This window comes from Tinamus guttatus, unplaced genomic scaffold (genome assembly GCF_059628265.1).
Source record: "Tinamus guttatus ecotype Peru unplaced genomic scaffold, ASM5962826v1 Tinamus_guttatus_pri_ptg000472l, whole genome shotgun sequence".
Lineage (NCBI taxonomy): Eukaryota > Metazoa > Chordata > Aves > Tinamiformes > Tinamidae > Tinamus > Tinamus guttatus.
In genome coordinates, this window is record NW_028289006.1 from 5299353 (window position 1) to 5311846 (window position 12494).

General features: G+C 43.2%; 1 protein-coding gene across 1 annotated transcript; it reads left to right on the forward strand.

Annotated features, from left to right (window-relative positions):
* Positions 1 to 351: 351 nt before the first annotated feature.
* NDUFA12 (NADH:ubiquinone oxidoreductase subunit A12) lies at positions 352 to 11912 on the forward strand. Its single transcript, XM_088532985.1, has 4 exons — positions 352 to 464; positions 2841 to 2923; positions 3917 to 4004; positions 11635 to 11912. Exons 1-4 carry the CDS (start codon positions 376 to 378, stop codon positions 11813 to 11815), a joined length of 441 nt encoding a protein of 146 aa, XP_088389111.1. The 5' UTR covers positions 352 to 375; the 3' UTR covers positions 11816 to 11912.
* Positions 11913 to 12494: the final 582 nt, after the last annotated feature.

A 12494-nucleotide genomic window follows, 5' to 3' on the forward strand; every position in this document is an offset into this window, starting at 1 on the left:
CTGCGTCTACTGCCTTGCAATTTTTCCTGCTTTGGGCTTTAGCCCTTTTGCTAACTTTTTGCCCTCCCCGGAGGAACCAGAACCGGGGCTCGGGCGCTCTCCCACCCGCCGCCTCCACCAGGGTGAAGGTCGCCGTGTGTCCCCGCTCCTCCGCGGCCCCGCAGCGGCGCTTTGGGGCGCTCGCCCGCACGCCCCCGCCTCGCGGGGGCTCCTGAAGGCCACCAGAGGCCGGGCAAACGCCACCAGCAGCCACCGCAGCCCCCGCGCGAACGCCTGAAACGCGGGGGAAACGGAGCCCCGGGCGGGTGTTTTTGCTGCCACAGGGAGGTGGCGGCGACGGCGGAAGGCGGAAGGGGCGGGCGGCGCCGCCGCAACATGGCGGAGTACGTGCAGCTGGTGAAGCGGGCGCTCAAGCACCTCGGCGGCCACGGCGGCGTCCGCGGCGCCGTCCTGCAGCTGCTGAGGTAACGCGCCGCTCCGCGCCGAGAGGCCGCAGCCGCCGCGGGGCAGAGCGACGGGAGGCGGCAACGGCGGGGCCCGCTGCCGCCCCGCGGGGTCACCTTGGCGGCCGCGGGGGAGGTTTACCTGGTGTCCCGCCAGGCAGCTTCGCCTTTCCCGGTCGTGTTTGTGCGCTCCGCTCCCGAAAACGTATATATTTTTATCATGTTAAATTCATCAGGCTCAGCAGTATCTTTCATACTTGTGCTATTCACTGAGTACGTCTCATTTTTTGGTATCCTAATATCAGCTAGTCCTCCCTTGCCTACCCCTCCCATGTCATTTAATTGACAACTTATCACTGCCTTGTGATGTCTGGGTGTTTTCCGTGTAATTACAAACATGGCATTTCCCATCTGTAACAAGGTGCCCGAGACCTTGTGCTTGGTACCATTGAGTTTCATCCCTGTTGGATTACTCCATCTCTCAAGAACATGCAGCACTTCCCATATAACACTATGTCCTTCTTCGGTCTTTTAATATCACCATCTGCCAGATTCCTGTGCCTTTGGGTGTTTTCTGCTTTGTTTCCATTTTGCTCAGGAACCCTGTAAAAGGCTAAATAAGGCTGGTGCCATGAGTGTTGTTTGAGGAACGGCACTGGTAACCTGCAGTCACCTCAGTGTTTCCCCCTTCCCGAGCATGCTGTCTCCTTCCTCGCAGGCAGCGTATCCTCCGCAGTTCTTATGCTGTTTTGCTGTCGTTGTCTCATTTATTTCGTGGTGCAGTATCGCCTGCTTTCCTGAAGTCAGTGAGACATTTGGGAGTTACCAGCTTTGTTGCTGCATTGCTACTACGCATGGTGAAGAGCAGCTTTTTGCTTTGTCTGGCTCCAGAGCAGACTGTGGCCCAGGTGGGCCTTCCTCTCAGAATTTTAGCAAACCTGAGACCGCAGGTTGTATTGAGCCCCTTCTCAGAAGACCAGGGGTGTAGGTGGGATTGGAGGCAACGCTATTCTGCTTCTTTGAGACAAGTTAGTGTGCTAGGTGGGTGATCCAACCCTCATACCATAGCCATACCAGCTACAAAAACCATGCTAGCTACAATATAATTGCTGGCTCCCCTTTTCCTTTCAAGCCTGAAAGGTAAATAGACTCAACAGTTAAAGGAAGAGTGATCAAAATGCATCTTTCTTGCATCTGTCAGTGTATGTGAGATATTTTTCTAGAAGTAACTGATAGCTGCTTCTTCTGTTATCTCCTAGCCAGGAGAATTTTTTGCTGCAAGGACTGTTTTTTGTCTGTTTCCCTGTTTTTCTCTATGTGCTTCCTACAGAAGATACATGAACAGTTTTTTATACAGTAGAAGTAAAATTATTAACAGACTCGTTTGCCTGCAGATGTTCTCCTTCCTTGAAACTCAGTGAAATTGGTTAGGAAACATCCTCTTTGCCTCCGAAGGTGGCAAATACAATACCTGTCGTGTTTGATTCAGGACCTGAAATGGTAAATAACAACCTTCACAAGAAAGGTAGAGGAGGATGGAAACAAGGTTGGCAGTGAAATGTCTGAGTATTTTTTTTTTTTTCCTGAAGCTAGAAGTGAGCGTCTCAGTCTTGAATGACTTAGCCTGACTTAGCCTCTAAATACCTTTGCTGGTTTTGGCTGTCAGGACAGGATTTATCCTTGAGATACCCTGGTAGGAGGGAAGAAAAAAAAAAAAGGCATTGCTTTTTGGTCCCTGGACATTTGCTAATTAGGTGATTTGGTAATCTCAGAAATATTTATTTGACTCTTTTCTAAGTTGTTGACTCTGTCAAAATTCTTGCAATGTCATTAAGAGCAAATGTTTTAATTTTAGCACTTGTGGGAACACTATCTGATGTTAGTTACAGCAGGTGTTCTTGAGCTTTATGGGAAACAGTGGTGTTTTATCTCAAAAAGATGAATTCATTTGGTTGCTATTGTTTTGGAAGGCAGAGTCCTGCAATCAGCCTAATCTTTTGAACACTGATTCTGCATCATAATTTTTAAATCAAGTGTCCAAGTTATTTTCTCAGTATACTTGAAGTCTACCTTTGCTTATGTGGACCTAATACTGTGTTTTTCAATCTTAACAGCTAGGCTTGAAAATAATAAAACCAAAATCATTATTGTAGAATTTGATCACTTTTTTGGATTCAAAGATTTCTAAAGACATGAGCCATGGAAACATATGGCAATATATTGGCAATACGTTTTGATGTCCAAAAGCTTGTGTTTGCTTTATATCCGTGTGTTTACTTTATGTCCGTGTGTTTAAGAGTTCTAATTTTGACTTTTACCAACTTCAACAAAACCTTTACGGCAGCTTCATTCTAAGAAGACGATGTCAGTTGAAACTGTTTTCTTGGGAATTCACAGGGTCAATGATTTGAAGACTGGTACGCTGATAGGAGTCGACAAATACGGAAATAAATACTATGAAGACAAAAGAAACTTCTTTGGTACGTGTGAACACTTCTTGACTTGCTGTCCAACGTTGTCTAGACTAAATAGTTTCTGCTAGAGAAGTGGAATTTATTGCCCACTCGACTTCCTTGCACATGATTTGTTCAGGTGTTAGGGGACTGAAAGAAATGCTTCACTATCCCCCCTCTCTCCACTGCTTCTTTCAGTTCACTGGCCAGCAGGTTCAGTCTGACATAATAAATGTGGGATAAATCTAAGCCAGTCAGATGCCTTCCATGTAGGTATGTCTATATGGTATGGTTGAGAGCTCAATTTAGTCTTTGACCTAAGAGCTTTAACAAGTCACGGAAGGAAGAGAATGGCCTCCAGAAGTGCCTCACATCTGGACTATGTACTATTCCTTCAGGTGCAGGGAAGCAATAAGTAGTTCAAACTTACTGCCTTAGCTTAAGAGAAGGGTTTGCAAATAAGTTCTGTGGGGTGTTCTGAAAGCTAGCATCAAAAACAGTGCAGCATAACGGAACAACCGGCTGGTTTAGCTCATGTTCTGCCTGCTGTAAGTGAACTTGTGGGGTAACTGGAGAAAAAAGGGTTACAGGTGAACATCATTTCATAGTTTGATATGCGGAAGTGCCAAGAGCAGATGTTTGGGTTAGTCTTTTGTTACAAATGGCAGTGTCCCCTTGGAGAAAGGAGGCGGGAGCAGAAATGAAGGTATCTCCGAATGAAAAGTAAAGAGTTTCCTAAGTTCTTGTTTGCAGTTACTTATACTGTTAGCTGCTATTTGCTCCCTTGTGAGAACTTTGTAGATTCAGCCCTATGAAAATAGTAGGTAAGGCAGAAAATCAGAAAAATAAAAGCTTCATCTATTTAGCAGTCATGGCTTTACTGAATTTGAAATGTGTGCCTATAATAGTAGACCCTTTTAGTCAAAATAGTTTTCCTTGTGTTTTCATGAATTGTTTTCTATTTTATGAATATTCTTTATTTTCTTAAGCAAATCAATATTTTCTATTTGTCTAATGAAGGTCGGCATCGATGGGTCGTATATACTCATGAGATGAATGGCAAAAATACATTTTGGGAAGTGGATGGAAGTATGGTGCCCCCTGAATGGTAAGCTCTTGAACTTAGGAGCATGACCTGTACTAACTGTGTAACGTCTGTATGTTGTCTTCGTTACAGAGCAGATGGTAAAAATATGATTTTATGGCAATAAGTTTTTTTTTTTTTTTGGATGCGGCAGTATGGCAAGAAGATTTTGGACTAGTTCCTTTCATTTTTATTTAGAAAGGTGTTTTGGATATTTATTCAAGTTTGTGGAAGGACGGTACCATTCCAGGGAAGGTTTCTACAGATTAAGTTCTTGGTTGATTAAACCATACATTGATTAATGAGTGCTGGGAGAAAGATGAGATAAAACCTTCAATCCTGGTGCCAGATCTGTGTGCCCAAGAGGGCTCTGCTGTACCAAGAGAATACAGGGTGTCTGCTCGTGCATCTTGTTATCCCACTAAAGCCCAGTTCCTAATAGCCATCTGGGAAAGGGAATGATCAGTGTTTAGGAATTATGGCTGAAACAGCCACTGGCTCAGTGGTGGATGGATGGATCACAAGACAGATGGGTTACATTGTGCCATGTACCATGACCCCCTACATTTCTGCTTTATTTTATATTCCTTCAAAGCAAAGAAAACAGTGCAGGTGTGAGGTACTCTTTATGCAACTGAATTGTTGAAGTTGTGTGTGTACACACCTGCAAGGAATAGTTGGGTTTAAATGATGTAGATTAGGGAAGGCTGGAGTGAAAAAGCTACTTTCATGCCTTGTGTTCATGGTTGTGAGTAATTGCACCCTATATGTTAACTGCTGTAGCTAACAACTTGCTGAGGTCAGGGAAATTAGTTTTGAATATCTGTACTGCACAGCCTTTTTTTTCCTTCTCTCAATGCAGAGTTTAAATTCACTGATTCTCTTTAATCTGACAGATTAATCTGACAAAGCAAATGCAGTAGATGGAAATTTGATAGTTTTATATATATATATATATATATAAATTTAACTTGGACATATGTGCATATGCAGTATTTAAAATTTTGACCATACCATTTAACATACCACAGAACACCTAAGGTAAGGCTTCTGTTGGGCCTGTTACTTCTTAATGGGATTTAGGAATGCATGAAGATTGGGATATGCAGTGTTTAGGGTAGTTTTGCTTTCAAAATAAAGCTGCCAAATCCTTTCCAGTAGTGGAAGCTATTGGATGGGATTTGCAATACAAATGCAAATTTTGTATACATTTTACAAATTCATTTTACAAATGCAAAATATGCAAGTACAATTTGCGTATTTAAAGCTGTTTCAATCCTGAACTTAGTCAAAAAGTATTTTTGTAAGATTCAAATCCTGGTTACTTTGAGAATGGCTGAATAAAGTAGTAGAATTGATGCAGCTTGTAATTACGCTGTCTGTAAAATGTTGTGTTTTCTTGTCAGAACCCGGCACTTGCTGCAGATGTAGTTTGTTCTTAGCTGGGATTCAGGTGCACATGAGTGTCCCTTGTGCTTGTGGCAGTGGCTTGGCTGGGGACCTCGGGTCTCCTTTTGGTGGTGGGGCAGCCTGGGGCACAGCCATTGATTGCAGGAGGGACAGAGCTTGCTCTGCTTCAGGTGCAGGCAGCAGTGATCTGTAAAGTATTGACAGACCGACCGTGGGAATGACAAATGCAGCATGAGGCCTGGGTGTTCTTCCAGCAGGAAATGCTTCTCCTGGGAATTACTTTAACATTAATTTCTTTAGAGTAGCACCCCAGCTGTGCCACCACCCTGGGCTACTCCCCATCTTGCTGTGTGTCCGTGTCCAGCAGGAGTGTCCATCGTCATCCCTGTCACCTGGATTGTTCTGTGCAAGAAGAATTGGAGTTAGCTCTTTGTTGGAAGACAAGTTTTTTTTGTTTTTTTTTTTTTTACGGTGATGCAGATGTCTGCAATAGGTTTTATGGAGGGGGAAGTAGGTAGCTGTGGCAGGAGCGGAGCAAAGTCATGTCATCGTAGGTTAGCAGTTATGAGAGTGGTTCTCTCTGGAAACTGCCTTCTGTATTTTTTCTTCAGCAATTTCCCCTTGCTACTGGCTTCCTAATAGCACTTACTGACGGAAAAAATGTGAGTTTTTTCTTCAAGCACTTTTTAATTTTTGCTACTCGATTTTCTCTGCCCAGTGCAGTGGTAGGAATGTGCCTACCGCTTTGTTCTTTATTTCTTTTTTTTTTTTTTTTGGTCTTATCACTGAACAGATGATTGAAACTAGTGCTACTTACAGACAGAAGTTCAACATCTGTTGTCTGTAGTCATGTCCAAAGAAAGGCTGAATTGGGCATGATGGTAGTTTTAGTTCCTCCCATTTTGCATGGGGTAGATGCAGGACTTGGAAGGGGACCCTGTGGGACACCTGTGAATACCAGGTGTAGGAAGACAGTCCTCCATTGCTCACCATTGTAAATGTTAATTCCATTTGTATCTTTACTGTATTATATACCTGAAAGCTTTCTGAAGATCAGTTAGCGGCATATTTTAATGAATTAAACTGGAGGAATTTCATTGAACTAGTTCCTGTGGGTTTATGGATACAGGTATCATGGGACGAGGCATCTGCAAGATTAGGCAGTAAGAAGCTGCATTCATGGTGCTGTATTGCCTGCTGTCCTGCCAGCAGCACTTGCTGCTTCGGGGTGTGAGAAGAGCATTTTGCCAGCTTTTCTGTGGACTGAACAGGTCAAAACACTCCCATTATTCCCCATCCAGTCTTCCTTGTTAGCTATGAGTCCGTTTTTAATGGTTTGGCAAAGCTTAGAAGAGCAGAAAGCAGGAGATGTTAGAAAAATGATTTGCAAAGTAACTGTTACCCATGCCGGACAAGAACATTAAGTTAGCTCCTGGCATAACAGAGTAATTCTAAACAACAGCCGTTAGCAGCCTGGTTGTTTTAATGGAGATGCATTGGTTTTCTGCAGGAGGATGAACAGCCGGGGCAAGGATGTGCTGTCTGTACTGCTGCATGGCTGTGTTTTTTTCTCAGCGTTTTATTTTTTCTTCATGTTCATCAGTAATAGTTCTAAGCAAACTTGAGTTTCAGATCTCTGGCCTCACAGCTGTTACCAGGCATATTTTTCTGTCTTACTAAATGATCCAGAAAAAAAACACACACCAAACAACAGTGTATTTATGGAGCTTTGTTCATCAGCAAGCAGGAGTATTCTCAACCAGAGTCCTGAGCAGGATAAATATCCTGTTGGGCACAAAGCTATAAAAGGTGCTATGAACTCATTGGTTCTTAGGGTTCAAACAATACTCAGTCTACCTGATTTTTGTTTCCTCCAGGGATAGGGAGTCTGAGCTGAGGTTATAAACTCGCAAATTGTGCTGCTCGTTGTCTGAACATTTGAGAAACGTGTGGGTAGGCTGTCTAGGTATTCAGTTTTATTTCAAACTCTATCTTAAAATCACACCTAGTGCAGTTAACTCTCTCTCTTTCATCCTCAGCAAGAGTTTTATGTCGTTGTTTCCTAGAAGTAATGTTAAAATCCCAAGTCTCTCAAGGTAGAGTGCTATTGCCAGCGTGGGCTGTTCCTTATTATCCATGTTATAGCTGTTGTGTGGTTCTAGTTTTTATCCTTTGACTATGCCTATTCTCGAGATTATCCTTATTTTGAAGTGCTGTTAGTTTTTCTATTTTTCTTCGGGGATGCTGATGGGTTGTTATCCACCTGGCTAAGGAGGTTCTTCCTGAGGATCAATTTGGCTTTTCAGGTTGTTTAGTTTACATGACAGTGAGGTAAGAAAAAGCTTCTTTTCCTATCATTGTGGGAATAATTGCCCTAGGAGAAAAAGAAAGTCTTTATGATTTTCAAGACCAGTTGGTTCACCAGGGCCTTAGAAGCCCACCTATATTATAGTGTCTTGGACTTTTATTGTGCCACAGGCTTTTGACTGAAAAATATTAATCCCCTGGTGAAGTTACTGTGGCTGTTATGTGGGGTTTTGCAACCACACAGGTTGCACTGAAATTTGTGTGAGTTTACTTCTGTCGATGAAGAGATTTATGTGGTTTGTAGTATTTTAACAACTGTCGTCCTGTCAGTTGTAAAAATGCTTATTCCTTAAGGTGTTGTCTTTCCCCTGTAATTCATGGGAAGTCAGGACAAGGAGTTCATCGTGTTTGGGTGAGTATGTATAGATATGCTGTTTCATTGGAGGAATAGAGAATCACTAAGAGTTCTGTAGGAAAAACACTTTCTTCTTCCTCCTTTTTTGTTTCATTGTAAGTAATGCCACAGCTAGGTTTTCTCCAAGTTTCTGATTGTTGGCCACACTGGATCTAACGCAAGTAGGTGTCACTTCAGTACTGTGGAGTTTGTATGTCCATACTGAGATACAGTCTAGTGGGCCAAAAAATATTACAGTTAGCAAATCATCTCCAGAAACCTCAAGTTATGCTATTTATACAGTCCACATATGCTGCTTCGTGCATAGTCACAAAATTATTTACAGATGCAAATTTTTCTTCTTTTTACTCAGAAGTAGTCAAAAACCAAGTGTGTAGATGGCAAGATTAAATGGCTTTCAGGTTTTAGGACTTTGTGCTTTTGCCTCTGTAGAAAAGTTATTGAAAGCTTCAGGGAAGAAAATGCTAGCATTAAGATGAAAAGAAGTCCTCTCGCGTGTAACTCCTTAGGAATCCAGAGACTGCTTGTAAGTGCTAGTCAGAGTAGCAAAACTCTTTCCGTATTTTTTTTACTGTGAAAACTGTTTTGTCTAGCTTGAATTTGCACTTATTAATAGTCCAGTTTATCCCCTTCCTGGGGCAGTGCCCCCTTCCTCAGGTTTTTTTTCTCTCGTCCCTCCCCTCCTCACCCCCCTGCCGTCTGCTTTTAGACCAGCCAGGGCCGCTTTGTTTTGGTGGCTTCCTGCCTGCTGTGTGTAATGGCTCTCTGGCACCTCGGTGTTTATTTCCTTCTTGAGTGGATCTAACATCCTAGGAGGATCCATTTCACAGAATGAAATATGTCAAATATAACTTCAGCTTAATAGTGTTCATGCGTTTTGTTAGTGGGCTTGGGGGGACAGTAACATTTCTATTTCTTCTTGCTAACCTAACAATAAATTTGTGTTTTCAGTAACTAGATTTCTGAACTCTGCTGTAGTGGTTTCAGTTAGGTGGGATGCTGCTTCATCACTGTGTAATATCTTTTAGTAGCTTTCTTGGAAAGCCAAAATTAACCTCTCTATGTACAAGAATAAAAACATACTTGTCCCTCTGTCCACCTTTTAAGGTGCAGGGAACTGTGCCAACCTCTTTAGGGCTTCTGCTGCCTTAAAACAGTAGTTTATATATATAAGTTTATATAAGCTATCTGGTGCTTTTTTTAGGCTTAAAGTCATCGATTGCTTCTGCATCCTGTTTTTCCTGTGTGGCGTTACAGGCAGAGCTTGCATGGAAATGTGGCCATCTGCAAGATGTCAGATCTCCTTTTTCCTACTGTCCAGTCTGGTGCATGAAAAGCCCCCGCGAGCACGGGCTAGAGCCGGCAGCAGGGCTTCCAAAGGGTCTCGGAGGGAGTTCCTCAAGGGGAAAGGCTACCCGAAATACAAGTTTTCAGGTTTTGCAGGTTCTGCTCAAGTGCAGAGCGAGGGTTTGTGTTTGAGGCAACAGCCTGTCCACAAGCCAAAGTGCTTTTCTAAGCTTCGCATTGGGCTTTTAAAGCAAGCCTGTCATGATTAGGCTCAGTCCCCTCGAAGCTCTTTGATCCCTGTGTCCTTAATAGCCACCAGGGTCCAGACGAATTTTGAAGCTTCCTCTGGAAGTATTTCAGGACCTCGCTCTGATTATGGTGCTCACGCTCATGGAAAATGTGTATTTTTCCCTACTTTCCAGCGTGAAAGTGGGATTTAAGGATTTTTTGCTTATCTGTTTAAATTGAACCCAATTTTATGTTGCTGTTTTAGACGTTCGGAAAATCCGAAAGCCAATTTCATAACGCTTTAATTACTCTAAAAAATTGCATTTTAAAAGAGTTAACGGAGCCAGCCTTAGAAAAGCTCCAAAATAATGAAATCAGCTATAGAATAAATGTGTTGCCTTTTCTGCGTGTCTTCAGACTGGGTTAAACGAGTGAGTAACCTGGGTGTGAGTTATTCCAGGGGTTCGAGGGCTTCAGCGCCTATGAGCTGTCCTGAGGTGATGCCTGCTATTTCCGTGGCGCTTTGGCCTGCATCCTGCCCCGGCTCCGGGGGCTGTCGGCCCCCGTCTTCAGGCTTCTCCCCCCTGTCTTCAGGGGCTTGTAGTGCCAGGTTTAAAAACCAGCAGGACCCGAACCTGTATCCTTGGACCACAGCATGGTTAGTGCTAAGGGGCTGCCTTCTTCCAGAAGTACCTATCCAAAAAATGGCCTTTTTTAAGAGAAGCGGTGTGAAATCTGCAGGATTTCCAAAGGGAACTGGGAGGGGGAAGAGGAGGGTTCTCCTGTCCTTGTTGCATTAGGGCCTTTCATCGGAAAGTGTGTGTATAACTTTCAAACCCATGAGTGGATGATTTTTCCCATAGGAGGCCATTTCCTACCTTTAAAGGGGCTTTTACACCTTGTTTTTTAAAGATCTTATGATTTCATCCAGTTTTGTATTCAATTCAGTTTCCTGGCAGTCCTTAGTCGTACCATGTGTGGGTTTGGTTTGAGGTCGTTTGGGGTTTTTTTTTTTTTTTCCATATAGAAGATAAACATATGGCTGACATACTTCCCAAGTGAAGTTTTCTCTCCAGAAATGTGCTTGCTTTCTTTCTAAATGAATGTTTAGAAGCTATTTGACTGAACAGATACTCGTCTGCTGCAGAGCTCCCAGGTCTGGAACACGCATGCTGCGGGGCCCTGCTCCTTGCTGCCTTTGCTGTGTTTGGCATTGCCCTGTCACTGAAGGGTGCAGGCTCGGCCGCTAAGGGCTGCACGTGCAGTCTGAAGGCTTTATAAGCACAGCTGGCCTTGGGGACTTCTCGTTTTTTAGGTCCAGTCTTTGGCAGAGCTGGTTGGCAGAAGCCTCGTTAATCCCACCCCAGCCGAAGGGCTCAGGAGCCTGTTGGGGTGGGCAATAACCTGGATAACCTGGCGCCTGCCGCAGCTCCATGTGCTGGGACCTGTGCAGGGTAAGGAGGAGGTTGAGCCTTGGGGGTTGTCTGGGGCACCCGAATAGATATGGGATGGAATCGGTTCAGTTCAACCCTTTAGTGGCGTTTCAGTAGATTGCTGTAGAAAACAGGTTTCCTTAATGCTGTTTGCACAGAGGGGGGTTGGTGTTTCCTTTTTATAGGTCAAGGCTAATCACCATAATGATTTGGTAATTAGCCCCCTGGTGATTTGCGTTCATCGTTCTATTGTGGAGTCAGTAAACATTTACATGAATTGTTTTAGGTGAATTTACATCATTATTCTGTTTCCTAAGTAGTGCCCTCACCAGGGCCTTGGAACTGATCTGAAGCAGCCGTACAGTATGGTCTTCTGGTAGCTAAAAAATAAAGCAAAGCCAAACCTGGTTTGCCATGTGCTGTGCTTGCCTGGACAGGTGACTGGTTGAGGCCACGCAAATGTAACAGGGAAGCAGGTGGGAGGAAGCTTTGGTGCAGGGAGAGGTGACCTAAGCCCTTCTGCACACTTTCCTGTTTTCTTTTTTAATAACAATGTGTCTTTTTCCTCTTTAAGGCATCGCTGGCTTCACTGTATGACGGAAGACCCTCCAACTACTCATCCACCAGTTGCTCGTAAATTTATTTGGGAGAACCATAAATTCAACCTGAGTGGCACTCCTGAACAGTACGTACCTTACTCCACTACTCGCAAGAAGATACATGAGTGGATCCCACCTACAACGCCTAGCAAATAACAGCAAAAAGATACAACTTGCCTAATGCTTGGCTTGCAGTACAAATTGTATTTTCACTGGTTTTGATCAAAATAAAAGCCTCCTATAACAGTAAAAACTTATTTATTCAGCTCGAGGAACCAAGTGAGAAAATATTGGTAAGAGGGAGAGGACAGGATATGTGGTGTTAACTTCATCAAGTTATTTGGCATTTGTCACATCATCAGCGGCTCTTGTCGTAACATAAACAGCTCATAAATGTTTTTGTTAGTGTTAATCATTCCTGAGACAGTCGTTTTTTTCACACTCACAGAGTTTCAACAGAGTATAAATATAAATTGGAAATACACAGTGAAATACACAGTTCTCACCTTATCCTGTTATACTCTCTACATGGCAAGTAATGTATCATTCCCAAACTATTCTAGGAAGGCATCTCTTCAATATTTATACAACAAGCTAGAATCATAAAGCCAATCAAGGATTATATTTTTTATTCATAAATTCTTGTGCATTATCATTGTCTTTTTTTTCTAAGGCTTGTAATAACCAAATGATACCTCTTACCCCAACCCTTTCAAAGAGAGTTCAGCCATATACAGATACCAAAGTTGTTCCCTGTCTCTGCGCCAGCACAGGCCCTTCCCTACACTGGTTTTGGATGAATCTCCTAAATTCTGGCAGTGGAAAACTTGCTTAA